We start from the raw sequence: 21732 nt of genomic DNA, 5'->3' as shown, positions 1-21732 counted from the left end.
GATCTACATCCTTGTTCCTTGTGTCTACATTTTACTGCTCCACTGCAAAGTCTCGTCAAGATATGTCTACTGTGAAGAAGTTCAGAGACTGAAGAAGCGTCCCGACCCAAAACATCACCTATCCAAGTTCGCCAGAGATGTTGAGACCTGCTGTGTTACTCCCCAGCGCTTTGTGTCATTTTTGTAAAGCAGCAAATGCAGTTCCTTGCATCAACATAGAAATGAAAGTATTGTAGCGGCACCATACGTGGTGAATAAAGGTGAGACGTCAGGCCGGTTCAAAGAGTCCTTTATTCAGTGGTGACACGTTAGGTTGGTGCGCTAACTATAATACAATGTTGCTGTAGCTGAGCGAGGTTGTTATCTCGGGCTCAACTACCTGTCGACTCCTCAAGGTCTCGAGGTGAGAGACCTTAAGTACTAGGACACTCCCTCTAGCCCATGACGTCACGTGCCCGCCCTCGTATCTCCTGACGAGGGTTCGAGCATGAGTGGCCCGTGTTTAGGCTGACGCCACAGTATTCTGCAATGGTGACTTTTGAGTGAAATAATATAAGCAATACAAATCCCAGCACTGGAGTCAATGTTTTCACTGTTTTCAACATCTGGGGTGAAACATTATGAAATAGTGTAGATGATTTCTACAAATCTCAAATATTATTTTGGCAAAGCAGACATGGGAGGTGCTGTTAATGAATAATTAAAAATAAAACCATGTCAAACGATACAGGAATTGTGAAATGGGCCTCTGGGTATCACCATAGAATCATAACAGCACAGTAGAGGATGGTGCCGGGACCTGAGGGCCTGAGCTACACAGAGAGGTTGGGCAGGCTAGGTCTTTATTGACTGGAGCACAGAAGGCATCATATAGACATGTATAAAATCATGAAGGGAATTGATCAGATGAATGCACAGTCTAGTACCCAGAGTAGGGAAATCAAGAAGAGGATCTAGGTTTAAGGCGAGAGGGGACAGATTTAACATTAACCTGAGGAGAAACCTTTTCACTCAGAGGGTTGTGAGTAAGTGGAACGAGCTGCCAGGGGAGGTAGTTGAGACAGGTAGTATAACAGCATTTAAAATACATTTGTGCAGGTATCAAAGGTTTAGCGGGATATTTGCCAAATGCGTACAAATAGGAGTAGCTTAGATGGGGCATCTTGGACGAGTTGGGATGCAGGACCTGTTTCAATGCTGTATGACTCTATGACTATCTAAACCAGTGATTCCCAACCTTAGACCATATGGCATGGCAAATTTCAGGGGGGCCACAGAAAAGTTTTGGGATTTAGGGGCCCACAGGTTCAATGAAGGGGGCCGCAGAGCTACCACCCTGTTGCCTCCTAAATTTCAGTTCTAATAAATTTAAATCTATGTAGTTGAAATATTTTTGACGTTTGTGGAATAGAATAAAAGAGAATATATGTGCAACTAATAGACTGATATTTTTATGGAAGGTATAATATTGAAGTACTTTTTTTCCACTAATAATGTCAGGGGGGGCCACAGAAAAATTAAAAGATCCCAAGGGGGCCATGAGCTAAAACAGGTTGGGAACCACTGATCTAAACCATCCAGCCGAGCAAGTCTGCTAACTCTCAGCAGATAAGCCCATTTTCCTCATTCACTTTTGAGTAGAATAATGTAAATCCAATGGCATTGCACTGGCATTTAATTTTAAGCTTGGTGTAGCTATGCTAAATCTGTGACACCACACTTAAGTGTATGGCATACTCAAGGGTACAGAGGCAGTGAAGCGGGTTCAGGGAAGAATCAAGAAATGCAAGGCTGCACACCCTTTATCTTAAGAACAGGTATCTGAAAAGTGACCTCAAAGAAATCTTTAAAATTATGAAAGGTTATGATATAATTAATACGGAGAAAACATTTTCACCAAATAGGGCGGCACGGTTGTGCAGTGGTAGAGTTGGTGCCTCACGGCACCAGAGTTCGATCCTGACTACGGGTGTTGCCTGTACGGGTTTGTACTTTCTCCCCGTGACCTGCGTGGGTTTTCTCTGGGAGCAGTGGCTTCCTCCCACACTGTAAAGACGTACAGATTTGTGGCTAATCGGCTTGGTGAAATAGTAAAATTGTCCCTAGTGTGTAGGATAGTGTTAGTGTACGGGAGTGATAGCAGGTCAGCATGGACTCAGTGGGCCGAAGGGCCTGTTTCTCGAACGTCAACAGATTGGGTCTCTTTTCCTTTGAGAAAAGGCATCTGAAATGTGACCTCATATAAATCTTTAAAATTATGAACAGTTATGTATAATATAGTGAATATAGAGAGAACATTTCCACTGAAGAAACATAGAAAATAGGTGCAGGAGGAGGCCATTCGGCCCTCTGAGCCAGCACTGCCATTCATTGTGATCATGGCTGATCGTCCCCTATCAATAACCCGCGCCTGCCTTCTCCCCATATCCCTTGATTCCACTAGCCCCTAGAGCTCTATCTAACTCTCTCTTAAATCTATCCAGTGATTTGGCCTCCACTGCCCTCTGTGGCAGGGAATTCCATAAATTCACAACTCTCTAGGTAAAAAAGTTTTTTCTCCTCAGTCTTAAATGACCTCCCCTTTATTCTAAGAACATAACTAAAGATGCTTAACATAAAAAAGTCACTAAGAAATCCAATGGACATTTCAGATAAAATACTTCCTTTATCTAAAGGGGGTGAAAACGTGGAACTTGCAACCGTGTACTATAATACCTTTGAAATATTGTCCCTTTTGTAACGTAGGACTGCTTTGAGTTTCTTCAAAACTAGCTCACTAATGAGAGTGATCATTGCCAAATAATCTGCGGCTTTTTGAAAGTCAATTTGGTCGAGGGAGAGGAGAAACATTTTTTCAAAGTCAAAACTCGAGACAAATAGAAACAGCAGACACAGATACAGGAAGAAATAGACATTATTATACTCATTTATACGGAACAGCACAGGAAATCAATGATTGTTTTCCTATGTTCCTTTGGGCCCTATACATGATGTGTTTTGCACATGTATAAAGGTGAGAGTACAGGCTTCCTTGCAGCAGCTCTAGCTTTCATTTATGAAATTACTAAAGGATCGCCAATAACACTTCTGATACATAATAGGAGTGATTCCACACTGCTGCAGGTTTCTCCCCAAATTGTATAAATTAGGCTCAAATGGCAACTACTTAATATATTAATATTAATATAATAATATTAAAAGTGATAATATTAATATATTAAGTAGTTCATCGAAGGGCCGAATGGCCTCCTCCTGCACCTATTTTCTATACTTGACTAACCGTGCAAATATACTTAATAACATTTCATTACAACATCAGAACTGCCCCCTCCATCGACTCCTTTAAGTCGAGACTAAAAACCCATCTGTACTCCCAAGCCTTTCTTGACGTCCTCTGAGTGAGGACTATATGTATGTAGTTTGGTTGTTACACTATTCTTATACAAATGCAAAGCACTTTGACACACGAGAGTTGTTTTTTTAAATATGCTATATAAATAAATGTGACTTGACTTGACATTAATTAAAAATGTTAATCAAAAAAAGAAATAGTGTTGGAGTAACTCACTGGGTTTAAATGTCTACAGAACTTTTAATGTCTACAGAACTTTTAATGTCTACAGAACTTTTAAGGAGGAAGAAGGGTTTCGGGACGAAACGTTGCCTATTTCCTTCGCTCCATAGATGCTGCTGCACCCGCTGAGTTTCTCCAGCTTTTTTGTGTACCACAGAACTTTTAATGTTTGGTTGTATATGAATTTAAAAGTGATAAACTCATTGAATTTTATATTTAACTTGGTCACCCCGATTTCTATTTCACGTAAGTAGATGAAAAATGTAAAAATGTTCCTTCACTCATTGAGAACTAGCTTTATAAATGGCACAATAATTATAAAACTACGTGCTGGAGTAACTCAGCAGGTCAGGCAACATCACTGGTGGACATGGAGAGACGACATTTCGGGACGTGACACTTCTTCAGACCTTTTGAAAAAGGGTCGCGGTCTGAAACGTCATCTAACCATATATTCCAAAGATGTTATCTGACCTGCTGAATTACGAACTGGTCCTGACCCGAAACAACATCTATCCATGTATTTCAGAGATGCTTCCTAACCTGGTGAGTTACTCCAACACTATTTTTTTTTTGATAAACCAGCACGTGCAGTTCCCGGTTTCTCACAATTATTATATGCGGACTTAAAGGAAAAGGAAAGGAATCTCTGAAAGGGTTGTGTACAAAGAATTCAATGATTCGTAATACATTTAAGCATTCAAGGCAAGACGATTTAAGGAGGTTCTATTATCTTCAGTGGCTTCCATTCACGCTGTAAAGATTCTATGACTTTGGTCACATCAGCTAGTTGACCTCCGAAATTCAATTATGTAGTTTTGCATCCTGAAGTATCAGCCTAATCGCATGTTCCCAGGTATCTGAATGGAACCTGTTCTCATAATATAATTTCCCAGAGATGAGGAGTGTTACCAGCTGCCACCAATCTTGATGACCAGAATAAATGTAATAATTGTTAATTAAATGTTTATTTGCTAATTGCATTCAACGAGAATATTCCTATATAAAGAAATACCTGATCTGTTTGGTTCCTTGATATTTTCAGTGCTTCCAGGACTGTTAGAAAGTCCAACATCTTGTTTAACAAATTCACTGAAACAGATGAACAAAAATATTTGAGAGATTAGTTTAGTTTAGAGATAAAGCTATGAAACGGGCCCTTCGGCCCACCGAGTCCACATCGACCCGTTCCCACACATTTTACGTTATCCCACTTCCGCATCTGCTCCCTACACATTTGGGGTGATTTTAGAGGCCAATTCGCCTAAAAATCTGCACGTTTTTGGCTGTGGATGTAAACCGGAGCACCCGGGGAAAACTCACCCGGTTACAGAGAGAACATTGTCGATGGAACTGATGTGCTACAATGCTGAGAACTGTATTCTGCACTTTGCTCTATCTATTGTATTTGTGCCCGACTTGATTGTACTTATGTAGAGTATTATCTTGTATCACCCATTCACATAACTTCTATGTTATCCCACTTGCCCATCCTCTCCCTATATACTCGGGGCAAATTACCGAGGCCAATTAACTGACCTGCTGGGGTCAAGGAAAGAGCGTTCACGTCGCGGCCCTGTTTCCACCAATCTTTCCACCACCACGCACAAGAAGCACAAGAAGTGACAAGACAGACACCATTGTATGCAGATGCCAAGAAGTGTGTTCAGCTCTGGCTGAGCAACTTCTAGTCTTGTGTGTGGACTCGATAAGAAGAAGACTTACCTGCTGTTTTATTCATAGTCATACAGCTCAGAAACAGGTCCTTTATCGCAATTCATGCATGCCGACCAAGATGTTTACCTGAGCTAGTCCAATTTTTGCCTGTTTAGTATAGATTTTACTTCGGAGTCACGTGAGTGACTACGTGAAGAACCCCGCCAGGACGCATGCGTGTCATATCGCTACACGCATAGCGAAACAGTCATGCAGGTGGAACGACGTTCCTCCTCAGCGGCAGAATTTAAAAGCCGGGAACTGCAGGTAAGGAATATTCTGCGTTCTTTTTTGTTCCACTTACTGTGTTACAGGTGGAGCCAATGGACAGGACAAAGAGAAATAAGAAGGCTGCGACAAAGCTGGCGGGGGAGGACCGCGGAGTTGCGGGCAGCCAGCAGCGGCCAACGGCACACGAATCGCCCGTAATGGGAACAGCTGTGCCCGACTTCGCCCCCGCACCGGCCAGATCTACACCACGGCCGGGCGGTAAGGCAAAGCAAAAATCTGACAGAGTCGTTGACTCCGATGAGTCCGACTTTCAGCAGCCGCGAGCGGCCAGTGACTATGAGCATTGGAGCCGGTTGGAGCGGCTTAGGGAGCAGCCGCGAGTGGACGGTGACCGAGAGCATTGGAGCCGGTTTGAGCGGCTGATGGAGCAAATGCTCCAACGTGGCAGGCTCCGGGAGATGGAGGCTAGTCACTGTGGGCAATTTGTAAGTCCTACAGCAGTACCTCTTGTAGGGCTGCACAGTGCTTCTCCCTCGTCAGAGGGGAGTACTGTAGCAATGTTACAAAATTTTGAGATTTTAAAAATCAAGTCTGTAATTTATCCCATCAGATAAAGCATAAAAATAAGTTTAATTTGACATCTAATTCACTTTCATATCTCAAGTATTTAAAAAGTTATGGCCATTTTCATACTCAGAAATTAGCATCTTGTTCCCTATTGATTTTCTATGGACATAACAAAAAAGTTGTGATCGTGAACAGTCAAAAGCCCATAACTTTCTTAAAAATTAAGAGAACTGAATGAAATTTTCAGTTATCATAGATTGAAGCATTCTGAAACAAATATAAAATAATCTTACTTGGATGACCTGAAATTAAAGCATATAATTAGTTAGTTACCTAATTGTAGCTAATTTCAGACTTCAATTACTAGATCTAAACATCTATCCATTTCTTAATAAATGATTAACATTTTTAAATAGCCTAAATGTCCAAATAATATTCACAAATAATTCACAATAAAACATGATTTTAAAATCTCATTTACATTAATTTATAGGCCAAATGGAAGGAATTCAGTGTTCAATTGCTGTAAATAAATGCCCATTTAAATCAGCTTTCCAGTGGGTCTCTGTGGAACGCGCTGGTTTAGAACGTTCACATTGCGGTAGATTTGTGCCTCAAATGCCGAGAAAAATACTGCGCGATATAATGGGCCCAAATTGAGCTACTCGCAATATTAAACTTTGTATAAAGGGATCTTTAGAAGCCCTTTTGAATGTAAAAATATACAACCTACCTTCTGCTATTTTCTTTATGAGACCCTGCGGTTGCTGACGGTCGCGGGTTTAAAGATTGATTTTTAAACTACTATAACTATTATTCAAGGCCTTTAAACCTAATAATAGCTTTTGCGACGGGGTCTTCCAACGATTTTTCGTTAATAATTAACTAGGCTGAACATTTTCGATTGGAACAGCTTAGAGAAAATCGCGTTTTAAACCCGCCCCCTCTAAACGGCGCCAAAATCGCGCACAACCTCAGCGGCAGATATTCAGCGATGCTTCAGGTAGGCTTTGCAACATACCTAAGTACTGGGGGTCACTTCTGGGCTGACCCTGAAGAGGTGTTTGCAGAACAATCACCAAGTGTGCGAGGGGTGCAAGAAAACGAAAATTTACTGGACATGGTGTCCCAATTCATACAACCAGACCTAACTGGCCAAAACCTGGAACCAAAACTTGCTGCCAGTATTGACTATATGTCATTTAAGCAGCTACAAGGACAGGCATTAATGGACACCACGGCATGACACTTACCACCAGGGAACTGTACATCACTGAATGTTCCCATTGTAAACCAGTGCATATGGAAACACGTCAGAGTAGCAATTAGAGCCAGGGACTTGAAACTCCAAAAAGTACTGAAGGTCCTAACAGCGGGAATTACAGCTTTCGCCCGAACAATAGACGAAAAAGACATGTCACAGGATCAACAGGATGCACTTGCTTTATTCTGTAACACTCAATACGAAATAAACAGTACCTGTATTAGGAAGAGTGCCATCCAACCCGCTTTAGACCCTAAATTTGCAGGTCTGTGCAAACCTGGAACCCCTAAACCACCAATTCTACTATTTGGAGGTAATCTATCCAAACAAGTGAAAGAACACGATGAGGAGGCAAAAGCCCTGGGGCTCATCAAAGCAACATCAGCTAAAACCTACTTCGGCCACAAACAGCACCCTTACGCACCCACCAGTCGAACAAGACAAACTGGTGAAAGCTCGAAGGCCAGGTACACTGAACATCGGTCTTTTTTAGGCCATGGCCCAGACCGGTCTTCCTGGAAAATGCGCAAACCCTCAACACCAACCCAACCACAGACCCAGACACCGGCGCCTCAACGTCCACGAAGTATACCGAGAAAAAAGTAAACCTACCACTGGTAACCATGGAGGTAGGTGGGTCTGGTTCCTTACGAATTAAAGGGAGCATGGAGGTTGGTGGGAGATTACACTTCTATCTGGATGCATGGAATAAGTTAACTACCGACACTTATATTTTAAGCAGTATCCAGGGATATACCATAGAATTTATACATAAACATAACCCTCCAGTTCAACATGTACCGAACCGAAAGTTCATGCTTTCAGGCAAAGAAAAATCAAAAGCATACGCTGAACTGGAGCGGCTTTATGAAAAAGGGGTAATTGAAAAAACCCAACACGAATCAATGGAATTCGTGTCCAATATCTTTATCAAAAACAAAAAAGATGGTGGTTGTCGCATCATCATAGATTTGACTAATTTGAATACTTTCGTACAATATATTAATTTCAAGATGGAAACCTTTGTTACTGCTAAGCAATTGATTTCCAAAGATTACTACATGGCAAGCATCGATTTAAAAGATGCTTACTATTCAGTACCTATACGAGGTGACCGCAGATGTTATTTAAAATTCAACTGGATGGGTCAGCTCTGGCAGTACAGAGCACTACCTAATGGCCTAACATCAGCCCCCAGGCTGTTCACAAAAATTTTGAAACCAGCCCTAGCGTTTCTGCGGAAACAAAAACACATGGTGATGGCATATCTAGACGATATACTCATTGTGGGCAAAACTTTGGAATTGGCTAAACAAACGGTAACAGCCACTAAACAATTATTTGAAAACCAGGGTTTTATCATCCATCCAGTTAAATCTAAATTAACGCCTTCTACCACAATGGATTATCTGGGGTTCACCATTAACTCAGTTCACATGTCAGTGACTTTGCCTAAGGAAAAGGTTACAGCCTTAACAGAGGCTTGCAGTAACCTCATTGACATCAGTAAACCATCCATCAGATTGGTAGCAAGAATAATTGGCAAAATAGTGGCTGCCTTTCCAGCCACACAATTCGGACCTTTACATTATCAAAATTTACAGAGGGCAAAAATACGAGCACTCAAAATTAATGGTGGTCATTTTGACAGACCAATGAAGCTACCAACCGAGGCCATAATGGAACTAAAATGGTGGAAAGATAACATTCGGCATTGTTCCAACCCAATCATTATCAGCAACCCGTCTATGGTGCTACAAACTGATGCCAGTGCACTTGGTTGGGGTGCTACCAATTCCATCTCCAGCTGTTGAGGTAGATGGAATGCACAGGAGGCATCATTATTACAAACACTGGGCATAAATTACCTGGAAACGTTGGGTGCATTCCATGGCCTTAAGTCATATTGTTCTGGGTTATATCACCAGCATGTTAGACTACAAATTGATAATACCACCGTGGTAGCATATATCAACCACATGGGTGGAAACAAATCGACATCATGTGACAATCTGGCCAACACAATTTGGCAATGGTGTATCCAGAAAAATATTTGGATATCAGCTACCTACCTACCAGGTAAACTAACTTTAGTGGCAGACACCAGGTCACGCAAATTTAATGAAAACACCGAATGGATGTTGGATAAAAAGTATTTGCTGATATTGCAGCATGGTATGGAACACCAGATATCGATCTATTCGCATCCAGGCTTAATCACCAGTTATCAAACTATGTTTCATGGGAACCAGACCCTGGGGCAGCGGCGACAGATGCATTTTCGCTGCATTGGGGGAGATTGTTTATTTATGCATTCCCTCCTTTCTGCCTCATCAGTCGGGTATTAAGGAAAATACAGCAAGACTGCGTCTGGTATTTTGGTAGTACCTGATTGGCCTACTCAACCATGGTTCCCTGTGATACTTAACATGGTATTAGAACCATGCATCACCATCCGGCATAGACCAAATTTACTGGTTCATCCCGTAACAAGGGAAAGCCACCCATGTCATAACCATATGCACTTATTAATTTGTAGAGTTTAAAAGCCCCTCTACTGCATCTGGGACTGACGGACCGAACAGTGGACATTATTTCAGCGGCCCACAGACAGTCCACCAAAAAACAGTACCTGGTGTACATCAGGAAATGGGAAATGTACTGTCACAACAACAACATCAACCACAGATCAATGAACATCCCGTCTGTTCTGGAATTCCTGGCAGGCCTCCATTACGATGAGGGGCTCAGTTATAGTGCCATCAACTGCGCCAGAATTGCTCTGTCAACATACCTATGGCAAGGAACAGAGCAGCATTCTGTTGGGACACACCCCCTGGTAACTAAACTCATGAGGGGAATTTTTAATGTCAATCCCCCGAGAACCAGGTACTCCCAAATATGGGATGTGAGCATTGTACTAACCATGCTAAGGAACTGGTCTCCGGCTACAGCTCTGTCCCTACAGAAACTGACACTGAAAACAGTCATGCTGATGGCCTTGGTCACGGCACAAAGGGTACAGTCGCTACATAAATTAAGACTGGACAACATGACTTCTTCATCTGGAAACTTAACTTTTCACATCAATGAATTAGTCAAGCAGAACTGACAGGGGTCAGCAGGCCTTAAAATAGAATTTAGGGCCTACCCGACAGATGATCGTCTCTGTATAGTGAGACACTTACTATTATATATGGAGTATACAAAAATCATCAGATGCAAAGAAATGGCACTTTTAATCAGCCACAAACAACCACACAAAAAAGTGACAGTCTAGACCATCTCGAGATGGCTGAAACAGGTTCTAATAAAGGCTGGAGTGGATACTAACATTTTTAAATCTCACTCCACCAGGGCTGCAGCTACATCGGCAGCTATGCAGTTGGATGTTCCGATGGACCAAATCCTCAAGACAGCAGGATGGTCAACGGAGAAAACTTTCCAACGATTTTATCACAAACCAGTAATTAAACCTGGAACATTTGCAGAAACAATTTTAAGTTCTGTAATATAATTTTACCTCATGAATAGGGGCTATAATTTGGTGTTAATAAATTTATCGTTGATTTCAACGTCGAATTCATGTCTAATAATGTTAACACTATTCTTCCCATAATCAAGGCAGATGTGATGCATGGACTCGTTTCCACGGCATTAAATCACAGAGCTTTAAAATCTACACGTAGTCACTCACGTGACTCCGAAGTAAAATAGTAAGATTAAACGAGAACTTACCAGTTCGAAGTTTGATCGTTATTTTATGAGGAGTACGTTGAGGGAATACGTGCCCTCCGCTCCCACCCTTGATCATATACTCAACTGGTATCTTCTTCTCTAATCTTACTATGTTTAAGTCATTACAGTTATCTGTGATTTCACACCGCTGCTTTGAAGAATGACACGCATGCGTCCTGGCGGGGTTCTTCACGTATTCCTTCAATGTACTCCTCATAAAATAATGATCAAACTTCGAACTGGTAAGTTCTCGTTTAATCTTACTATTTAGTTTAGAGATACAAGATGGAAACAGGCCTTTCGGCCCACCAAATCCATGCCGACCATCGATCACCCGTTCATACTAGTTCATCCATGTTGTTTCACTTTCTCATCCACTCCTTACACATTTGGGGCAATGCACAGGGAGGCAACTAACCTACAAACCTGCACGTCTTTAGGATGTGGGAGGAAACCGGAGCACCCGAAGGAAACCCACGCAGCCGTAGGGAGAACATGCAAACTGCACATGGAAGCACCCAAGGATGTGCTCTACAAGCTACTCCACTGTGTCGTCCACAGGCACAGAGCCTGTGTTTGGTTCATACCCCTATATACTCGGGGAAACAGGAAACAAGAAAGGAGATAAGAAAGAATTTCTTCAGATTGTGCTGAATGTGAGGAATTCATTGCCACAGAAGGCCGTCATTGGGGATTTTTAAGTCAGAGATTGACAGATTATTGATTAGTACGGGTCAGGGGTTATGGGGAGAAGGCAGGAGAATTTGGTTGGGAGGGAAAGATAGATCAGCCATGATTAAATGGTGGAGTAGACTTGATAGGCCAAATAGCCTAATTCTAGAACTTATGAAATTATCACCCTCACATAAGTAAAGTATCCTTTATTGTCATTCAGACCTTCCGGTCTGAATGAAATTTCATGCCTTGCAGTCATACATATAATAAAATAACAAAAACACACAATAAACACAAATTTAACATCCACCACAGTGAGTTCACCAGGCACCTCCTCACTGTGATGGAAGGCAAAAGTCTTAAAGTCTTTGACTCTTCCCTCCTTGTTCTCCCTCTGCGCTGAGGCGATCCAGGCTTCCGATGTTGGGCCCCCGCCGGGTGATGGTAAGTAAGTCAATCCCGCGGCTGAATCCGAGCTCCGCGAACGGGCTGTTTCAAACTCCGTGGTCGAAGCTACTCAAATTACCGTGTTCATACGTGGGAGTCAAAATTGAATGCTGGGCGTCTGAAATAAGCAAAGGTCACCTCCCACACACAAAGGTGGTTAAGCAAATTTCTGCACTATTTTGAACAACAGCGATGTGACCCACACTAGAGGTTTATTTCCTCTTGTTTCTCCTCCGCTACCTCTTCCACCATCTGATAATTTGCTGCTGTTAGATGTGACAAACACGCACCAGCTCTCTACCACAGCGGCATTCTTATTCCACGGTGAGGCCCAAGGTCATCAGAGCACATCAGCAGCAACTCCACTCAATGTTTAAGCATCTCTTATCTCCGTCATGATACAAGAGTCAGGAGTGTTTTATTATCATATGTCCCGAAACAGAACAAAGAAATTCTTAATTGCACTTGCAGAGGCATAACAAATATGTACACATAGTACTCTGTAAACACCATGTTAAACAATAAAAAAGTTCAGTATGCATATATATATATATATAAACTATAATCGTGCAAAGAAAAATCGACACCCCACAAATTTACGTAGTTCAGAGTTTAGTTGGAGGTAGATAAATGTGAGGTTACCCACTTTGGTGGCAAAAACAAGGGGGCAGATTATTATCTCAATGGGGTTATTTTAGGTAAGGGGGAGGTACAGCGAGACCTGGGTGTCCTTGTACACCACACCGGTCACCAAAAGTTGGCTTGTAGGTACAGCAGGCAGTGAAGAAAGCTAATGGAATGTTGGCCTTCATAACAAGAGGATTTCAGTATAGGGGTAGAGAGGTTCTTCTGCAGTTGTATAGGGCTCTGGTGAGACCACATCTGGAGTATTGTGTTCAGTTTTGGTCTCCTAATTTGAGGAAAGACATCCTTGTGATTGAGGCAGTGCAGCATAGGTTCACGAGATTAATCCCTGGGATGGCGGGACTGTCATATGGGGAAAGATTGAAAAGACTAGGCTTGTATTCACTGACATTTAGAAGGATGAGGGGGCATCTTATAGAAACATATAAAATTATAAAAGGACTGGACAAGCTAGATGTAGGAAAAATGTTCCCAATGTTGGGCGAGTCCAGAACCAGGAGCCACAGTCTTAGAATAAAGGGGAAGCCATTTACGACTAAGGTGAGAAAAAAGGTTTTCACCCAGAGAGTTGTGAATTTGTGGAATTCCCTGCCACCGAGGGCAGTGGAGGCCATGTCACTGGATGGATTTAAGAGAGAGTTAGATAGAGATCTAGGGGCTAGTGGAATCAAGGGATATGGGGAGAAGGCAGGCACGGGTTATTGATTGGGGACGATCAGCCATGATCACAATGAATGGCGGTGCTGGCTCGAAGGGCCGAATGGCCTCCTCTTGCACCTATTTTCTATGTTTCTACGTTGCGGTGTTTAATAGCCGGATGGTGGTTGGGAAGAACCTGCTCCTCAGTTCAGTTTCACTTGAGTTTATTGTCACGTGTACCAAGGTACAGTGAAAAGCTTTTGTGGCGTGCTAACCAGTCAGCAACCAGAACTTGGGTGTTCAGGCTCCTATATCATCTTCCCGATGACATGCGAATAATGAGAGAGTGGCCAGGGCGACTCCATTGACCCGTATCACAACCACTGGACTCCCGTGTTCAATGCAGCTAAGAACTGGTGGGTGATCCTTGGGGTCCCTAGTTTTCTGAAGTCCAGCCACCCAATTTTAACTGATTGCAGATAGTAATTGGAACAGAAGCTTGTTATCATCGCAGCAAGGTTCAAACATTCCATGCCTCATATCTGCCATGGGTAGATGGAATTTTTTCCTGGTGGGACCTAGGCCAGCAGAAACAAAATCCTCTCTCTTCATCCTACCCGCAACCAGCCAAAGAACATTCTAGTTTATGAATGACTCATCTAGTTGTGGAAACTGTTCATTACACACAGTGGGACAGCTGGTAGAGCTGCTGCCTCACAGCGTCGGAGACCCGGGTACTATCCTGACCGCGGGTGCCGTCTGTGTGGAGTTTGCATGTTCTCCCAGTGACCACGTGGGTTTGCTCCGGTTGCTCCTGCATCCCAAAGAAGTGCGGGTTTGTTGGTTGATTGGCCCTCTGTAAATTGCCATTAGTGTATAGGGAGTGGATGAGAAAGTGGGATAACATAGATCTAGTGTGAATGGGTGGTCGATGGTCGGCGTGGACCTGGCGGGCCAAAGGGCCTGTTTCCGTACTGTATCTCTAAACTAAAAACGATACTAATTAGGCAAAATGGGACTAGCTCAGATAAACATCTTGGTCGGCATGAATGAACTGGGCTACAGGACCTGTTTCTGAGCTGTATGACTATAAATAAAACAGCAGAGTTAATTGGGCTCTGTAAATTGCCCCAAGTGTGTAGGGAGTGGATGGGAAAGTGGGATAACATAGAACATGCTGTATCTCTAAACTATAAACTAAATAAGCTAAACTAAACCAGGAAGAAAGTCACTAGACATTCTAGAAATACTAAGTGCCTTCCCTTTCACCATTTCTACATTTTAAAGCTCCTCTTTAATGCTGTTCTCAGAACTATACATTTTCTAACTTACAAATGATATTCATGTTTTTCTGTTGTGAGAAATCTGTACCTATTGTCATGACGATGAGTCGTGATGATGATATGCAAGTATCATAGATAGATAGATTGATAGATAAAGACTTTACTAATCCCCTTTTCAGGGAAATTCAGATGTCCTTGCAGAACACTAATAAAAATACAACATAGCATTAAAGAAGAAATTTAACATCAAGACATAAAAACATCCCCCCACAATGGTTCCCACTGTGAGGGAAGGCACAAAGTACAGTCCTCTTCCACTTGTTCGTTCAAGTTCAAGTTTATTGTCATGTGTCCCTGAGAGGACAATGAAATTCTTGCTTTGCTTCAGCACACAGAACATATTAGGCATTGACTACAAAACACATGAATAAATAAACTGATAAAGTGCAAAATGACAGATAATGGGTTATTAATGTTCAGAGTTTTGTCCGAGCCAGGTTTAATAGCCTGATGGCTGTGGGGAAGTAGCTATTCCTGAACCTGGTCGTTGCAGTCTTCAGGCTCCTGTACCTTCTAACTGAAGGTAGCAGGGAGATGAGTGTGTGGCCAGGATGGTGTGGGTCTTTGATGATACTGCCAGCCTTTTTGAGGCAGCGACTTCGATAAATCCCCTCGATGGAAGGAAGGTCAGAGCCGATGATGGACTGGGCAGTGTTTACTACTTTTTGTAGTCTCTTCCTCTCCAGGGCACTCAAGTTGCTGAACCAAGCCACGATGCAACCGGTCAGCATGCTCTCTTGTCCACCCATGATCGGGCCTATTGAGGCCTCCGCAACCGACGGCCTGATGTTTTAGGCCCTCTCGCTAATTTTCAGGTTTAAACATTTAAACCTGAGCTAAGTCGATAAGTTTAATTTTCTTTTAATGTTGTGCATGGTCTTAGTTAAAAGCCTGTAAAAATAAACATAATTATAAATATTCTAAAAACATTTCATTCAATCGAGCTGAAAAAAATATACTATGTATTAGGGAAATGAAAACCTGTGGTTTACCAACACTGGAATTGTTGGCCAAATAATGTATTCTGGTGTAGTTGCTCTCCAATGATATAGAAGATAGGTGGGGCAGAACTATGTTCCTTTAACTTATCTTCTTAAACCAAAGTTTGTTGAAGTAAAAAAAAGTTTCTGCATGGCTATGTGAAAGGGAGAAAATTTCAAGTTGAAGGCCTTTAATCAGGTTTTCAAGTAATGTGTCATAGCCCTGTCCCACGGTGCGAGTTCATTGAAGTACTCTCCCGAGTTTAAAAAAAAACAAACTCATGGTAAGCACAGAGAATGAACGTAGCAGGTACGTCGGTGCTCGGGGACGTCTCTTACCGGCTCGTACCGCTAACAGCAGGTACTCGGGAAGACTCGGTAACGGCAGGTAAACGGGAAGACTCGTGAAGATTTTTCAACATGTTGAAAAATGTCCACGAGAGCCCCGAATACCGACGAATGGCCATTACCATAAATCTCCGAGTTCGAATCAGGGCAAACTCGGGAGAACTCTTGGAATGAACTCACACCGTGGGACAGGGCTATGACACATTACTTGAAAACCTGATAAAAAGGCCTTCAACTTGAAATTTTCTCCCTTTCACATAGCCATGCAGAAACTTTTTTTTACTTCAACAAACTTTGGTTTAAGAAGATAAGTTAAAGGAACATAGTTCTGCCCCACCTATCTTCTATATCATTGGAGAGCAACTACACCAGAATACATTATTTGGCCAACAATTCCAGTGTTGGTGAACCACAGGTTTTCATTTCCCTAATACATAGTATATTTTTTTCAGCTCGATTGAATGAAATGTTTTTAGAATATTTATAATTATGTTCATTTTTACAGGCTTTTAACTAAGACCATGCACAACATTAAAAGAAAATTAAGCTTATCGACTTAGCTCAGGTTTAAATGTTCACAACTATTTATCTTATCAGAGTACATACACTTGTAAATAGTCAATATAAGATTCTGTTCCACCAAGATAGAACAACGAGGCATATCTGCAAAGTGCAATCAGCATATGTGCAACAAATTCTACAAAAAAAATTCATATTGACCCATTTATTCTTTTGGGAATTAATTTTTTTTTCTCAATCTTGGGCTGGGAGAGTCAACAAATTTATGAGAGAGTCATAGAGCCATACAGTGCGGAACTAGGCCCTTCGGCCCAACTTGCCCATGCCGTCCAACTCGGGAGCACGCAACAAAAGCTTTTCACTGTACCTTTGTATATGTGATAATAAACTAAACTAATCTACAATAGTCCCACCTGCCTGAGTTTGGCCCTTTTCCCTCCAAACTTATACTATCCATGTACCTGTCTAAATATTTCTAAATACTTTACGATATTACCTGCAATAGACACGAGCATGGCAGCAGATAGTTCCTGCGATTATGTAAATGCAATATATTGACATCCGTGACCAGTGATGCACTCCAGAGATCGGTGTTGGGCCCTTTCAGTTTGTGGTATAATGACTTAGATGTAAATGTATGGGATAGAATTTGCAAATTTGTGGTGGACACGAACATTTAGTAATGTTGTGGGATAGCTTCCACCACACCCCCACTCCCACCAAGATACACAGAGCAGAATTCTCCCCAGCTGTCATCAGGCAACTGAACCATCCTACCAACAACCAGAGAGCAGTCCACAGCTAACATCTACTTCATTGAAGACCCTCGGACTATCTTTAATGGACTTTAATTAATGGACTCCAAATCTCTGCCCTTCCCATGATGAATACAATATATATTAACGATTTAGACAAGGGAATTAAATGTCATCTCCAAGTTTGCGGATGACACAAAGCTGGGTGGCAGTGTAAGCTGCGAGGAGGATGCTATGAGGCTGCAGGGTGATTTGGATAGGTTGGGTGAGTGGGCAGATGCAGTATAATGTGGATAATTGTGAGGTGATCCACTTTGGTAACAAGAACAGGAAGGCAGATTATTATCTGAATGGTGTTAGATTAGGAGAAGGGGAGGTGCAACAAGACCAGGGTGTGCTTGTACATCAGTCACTGAAAGTAAACATGCAGGTACAGCAGGCAGTGAAGAAAGTTAATGGCATGTGGCCCTACATTAGCGAGAGGATTTGAGTATAGGAGCAAGGAGGTCCTACTGCTAGTTGTACAGGGCCCTGGTGAGACCTTCACCTGGAGTATTGTGTGCCATTTAGTTCTCCCTAATTTGCGGAAGGACAGTTATTGCTATTGAGGGAGTGCAGCAGTATGTTCACCAGGGTTAATTCCCGGATGGCTGGGACGACTATATGATTAACGGAATTGGATCGACTGACTTGGTATTCGCATGGAATTTAGAAGACGACTGAGAGGGATCTTTATAGAAATATGGAATTCATTAGAGGAATTAGGACAGGCTAGATGCAGGAAAAATGTTCCCGATGTTGGGGAAGTCCAGAACCAGGGGTCACAGTTTAAGAATAAGGGGGAGGCCATTTAGGACTGGAAAACCTTTTCACCCAGAGAGTTGTGAATCTGTGGAATTCTCTGCCACAGAAGGCAGTGGACGCCAATTCACTGGATGTTTTCAAGAGTTAGATTTACCTCTTAGGGCTAAGGAAAAGCAGGAATGGGGTACTGATTTTGGATGATCAGCCATGATCATATTGAATGGCGGTGCTGGCTCGGAGGGCCAAATGGCCTACTCCTGCACCTATTTTCTATGTTTCTATGAATGCTCAGGATCACATTTGACCTTTTGGGTCAGGTCTTTGTGCTGCCTACCATTTTGGCATCTCTCATTTCAGGCTGTTAAATCATTGCAAGGAAGCTTAGGTTTGCAAAGCAGAACATCATCAGTCTGAAGAAGGGTTTCGGCCCGAAACGTTGCCTATTTCCTTCACTCCATAGATGCTACTGCACCCGCTGAGTTTCTCCAGCACTTTTGTCTACCTTCGATTTTACAGCATCTGCAGTTCCTTCATAAACACAACATCTTTCCTTGTCTACCTTTCATCTTTCTCCAGGTACTTTGACAAACAATTAATGTATTCAGTCACGGAATATGGTTGACACTGTTCAAATTGAACGATCTCCCTGGCCAACATTCAAAGCCCATACTCAACCGCCCATTCAGTTAAGGGCTGTGCTAGATAATTTCAGAGGTCTTTGGGAGTCAACCATGTTGTTTTAGGTCACAGATCACAGACGTCCGACCAGATTTCCTTCCCTAGGAGATTAGTTGAGATAAATACTATGGAAACAGTCTGAAGAAGGGTTCCGATTCAAAACATCACCTGTTCCTTCTCTCCAGAGATGCTGCTTGACCTGCTGAGTTATTCCAGCTTTTTGTGTCTATCTAAGTCAGAGCCGGCCTGTGGATTACTTTGGCAGTACCACAACCATGGTATTGCCATTCCACTGTACAAGCACATAATTTTAGATCATAACCACTTTACACATTTATCATACTACTGTTGTTTGAGTCTGAAGAAGGGTCCCGACCCGAAACGTCACCTATTCATGTTCTCCATAGATGCTGCCTGATGCACTGAGTGACTCCAGCACTTTTTTTCATAAATCAGCATCTGCAGTTCCTTCTGTCTACATGTTGTTGGATTATGATGTTCCTATTTCTTTAGGCCCAAATTATTTTCTTTATTTGACCCATAACTTCGTTTCGCCATGCATCATTATTTTCTATGTTATTTCCAAGTTCACAAGTTACAGGAGTAGCATTAGGCCATTCAGCCCATCGAGTCCACTCCGCCATTCAATCATGGCTGATCTCTGCCTCCTAATCCCAATTTCCTGCCTTCTCTCCATAACCCTTCGCACCAGTTCTAATCAAGAATCTATCTATCTCTGCCTTAAAATATCCACTGACTTAGCCTCCACTGCCCTCTGTGGCAATGAATTTGCACAGATCAACTACCCTCTGACTAAAGAAGTTCCTCCTCACCTCCTTTGTAAAAGAGCGCCCTTTAATTCTGAGGCTATGACCTCTGGTCCTAGACTCTCCCACCAGTGGAAACATCCTCTCCACATTCACTCTATCTATGCCTTTCATTATTCTGTAAGTTTCAATGAGGTCCCCCCGCAACCTTCATAACTCCAGCGAGTAGAGGCCCAGTGCTGTCAAACGCTCATCATATGCTAACCCACTCATTCCTGGAATAATTATTGTAAACCTCCTCTGGACCCTCTCCAGAGCCAGCACATACTTCCTCGGATATGGGGCCCAAATTTGCTCACAGTACTCCAAATGCAACCTGACCAGCGCCTTATAGAGCCTCAGCATTACATCTTTATTTCTGTATTCCAGTCCTCTTGATATAAATACGAGCATTGAATTTGCCTTCCTCACTATTTAATATCTCCTGACCTCCGCTCCATCACAATTTTTCCTCCCCGTCCTCTTTGTTTAGTTTAGTTGATATTTACAGCGTGGAAACAGACCCTTCGACCTGCCGAGTCCACGCCGACCAACGTCCATGTTGTGTAGGATAAAACCCTACAATGTGTGTAGAGTTCTATCCTACACACTATTCTAGAGAATGTCAGTGGACACATTCAGGCAGAATATTATCAACACTGCCAAGAGACATCTTCCATTAGCCACAAAGAGATAATATCAAAAATTGGTAAAACTACAGTTTACAACATTTTACTCAGTTGCAAAAAGAACATTGTTGACAATCAACCAGAATAAGGAGATAAAGAAACAAAATTATTTAAGTTAATATTCCTGATATGTTTGATTCAGCAACGTTTATATTCTCTGACAGTAGTCATGAATCAGACAGCGTGGAAACAGGCCCTTCGTCCCATCTCATACATGCCGACCAACATGCCATGTACACCAGTCCCACCTACCTGCGTTTTGCCCATATCACTCAAAACATGTCCTATTGATGTAGCTGTTCAAATGTTTCTTCACACAGAGAGTGGTGAATCTCTGGAACTCTCTGCCACAGAAGGTAGTTCAGGCCAGTTCATTGGCTATATTTAAGAGGGAGTTAGATGTGGCCCTTGTGGCTAATGGGATCAGGAGGTATGGAGAGAAGGCGGGTACAGGATACTGAGTTGGATGATCAGCCATGATCATATTGAATGACGGTGCAGGCTCGAAGGGCCGAATAGCCTACTCCTGCACCTATTTTCTATGTTTCTATGATAGTACCTGCCTCAACTACCTCCTCTGGCAGCTCATTCCATATACCTACCCTCCTTTGTGTAAAAATGTTGCCCCTCAGGTTCCTATTAAATCTTTACCTTTCCCCCCCCCCCCCTCCTACTCCCCACCTTAAACCAATGTCCCCCAGGTACTTTAGAAAAAACATGTCAATTCTTTTCCAAATGCAGTAGTTGGTTGGATGCTTTATTAATAATTGGAACTTCAATCATAATATTTGGATCAAACAAGTACCTTTCAAGACTGTTCTGTGATGAAAGTGAGCTGGTCTGCTCCATAATCCTGTCAGGCATCATCTCTTCTCCCTCACATTTCGTGCTCCAAGTTGCTGAGATATTTGTGTTCAATTGCGATGTGGCAGATTTATCAGCATCATATGAAGTGTTTTTATTGCTGAGGGATCCATCTGAATTTAACTTCTTTATAACTGTAAGTAAAGCATAAAACATTGCATTATGTAGTCCAAGGCTACAAGGAGGACATTGCATTGATGAGTCAAGATTCAGGCGTAGAAGCAAAGAACAGATGCTGGTTTTTACCAAGTGCTGGAGTAACTCAGCGGGTCAAGCAGCATCGCTGGAGGTAAAGGATAGGTGGCGTTTCAGGTCGGGACCCTTCTTCATACTGAAAGTATTGGGGGGGGGGGGGAAAGGGGTGAAGAGTTGGAGGCGGGAAAAGACCAGGACTAATCAGAACCAGCAACACATGACCTCAGGTGCCTTGGTGGGCACCATCGTTGGCTA

The 21732-nt window shown here is 42.4% G+C and overlaps 1 protein-coding gene across 1 annotated transcript in view; it reads right to left on the bottom strand.

The window, feature by feature from the left end:
- Window positions 1–21732, bottom strand: part of armc2 (armadillo repeat containing 2) — a 100642-nt gene that overhangs the window by 65635 nt on the left and 13275 nt on the right. The window contains exons 5-6 of the mRNA XM_033021967.1: window positions 21224–21416; window positions 4590–4666 (exon numbers count right to left, since the gene is read on the bottom strand). Of these exons, the coding sequence (XP_032877858.1) occupies window positions 4590–4666; window positions 21224–21416 (270 nt within the window). The remainder of the gene's footprint in view (window positions 1–4589; window positions 4667–21223; window positions 21417–21732) is intronic.

The sequence above is a fragment of the Amblyraja radiata genome, chromosome 5, assembly GCF_010909765.2.
Source record: "Amblyraja radiata isolate CabotCenter1 chromosome 5, sAmbRad1.1.pri, whole genome shotgun sequence".
Lineage (NCBI taxonomy): Eukaryota > Metazoa > Chordata > Chondrichthyes > Rajiformes > Rajidae > Amblyraja > Amblyraja radiata.
The sequence above is the reverse complement of the archived record's forward strand: the minus strand, read 5'-3'. Positions and strand labels throughout refer to the sequence as shown.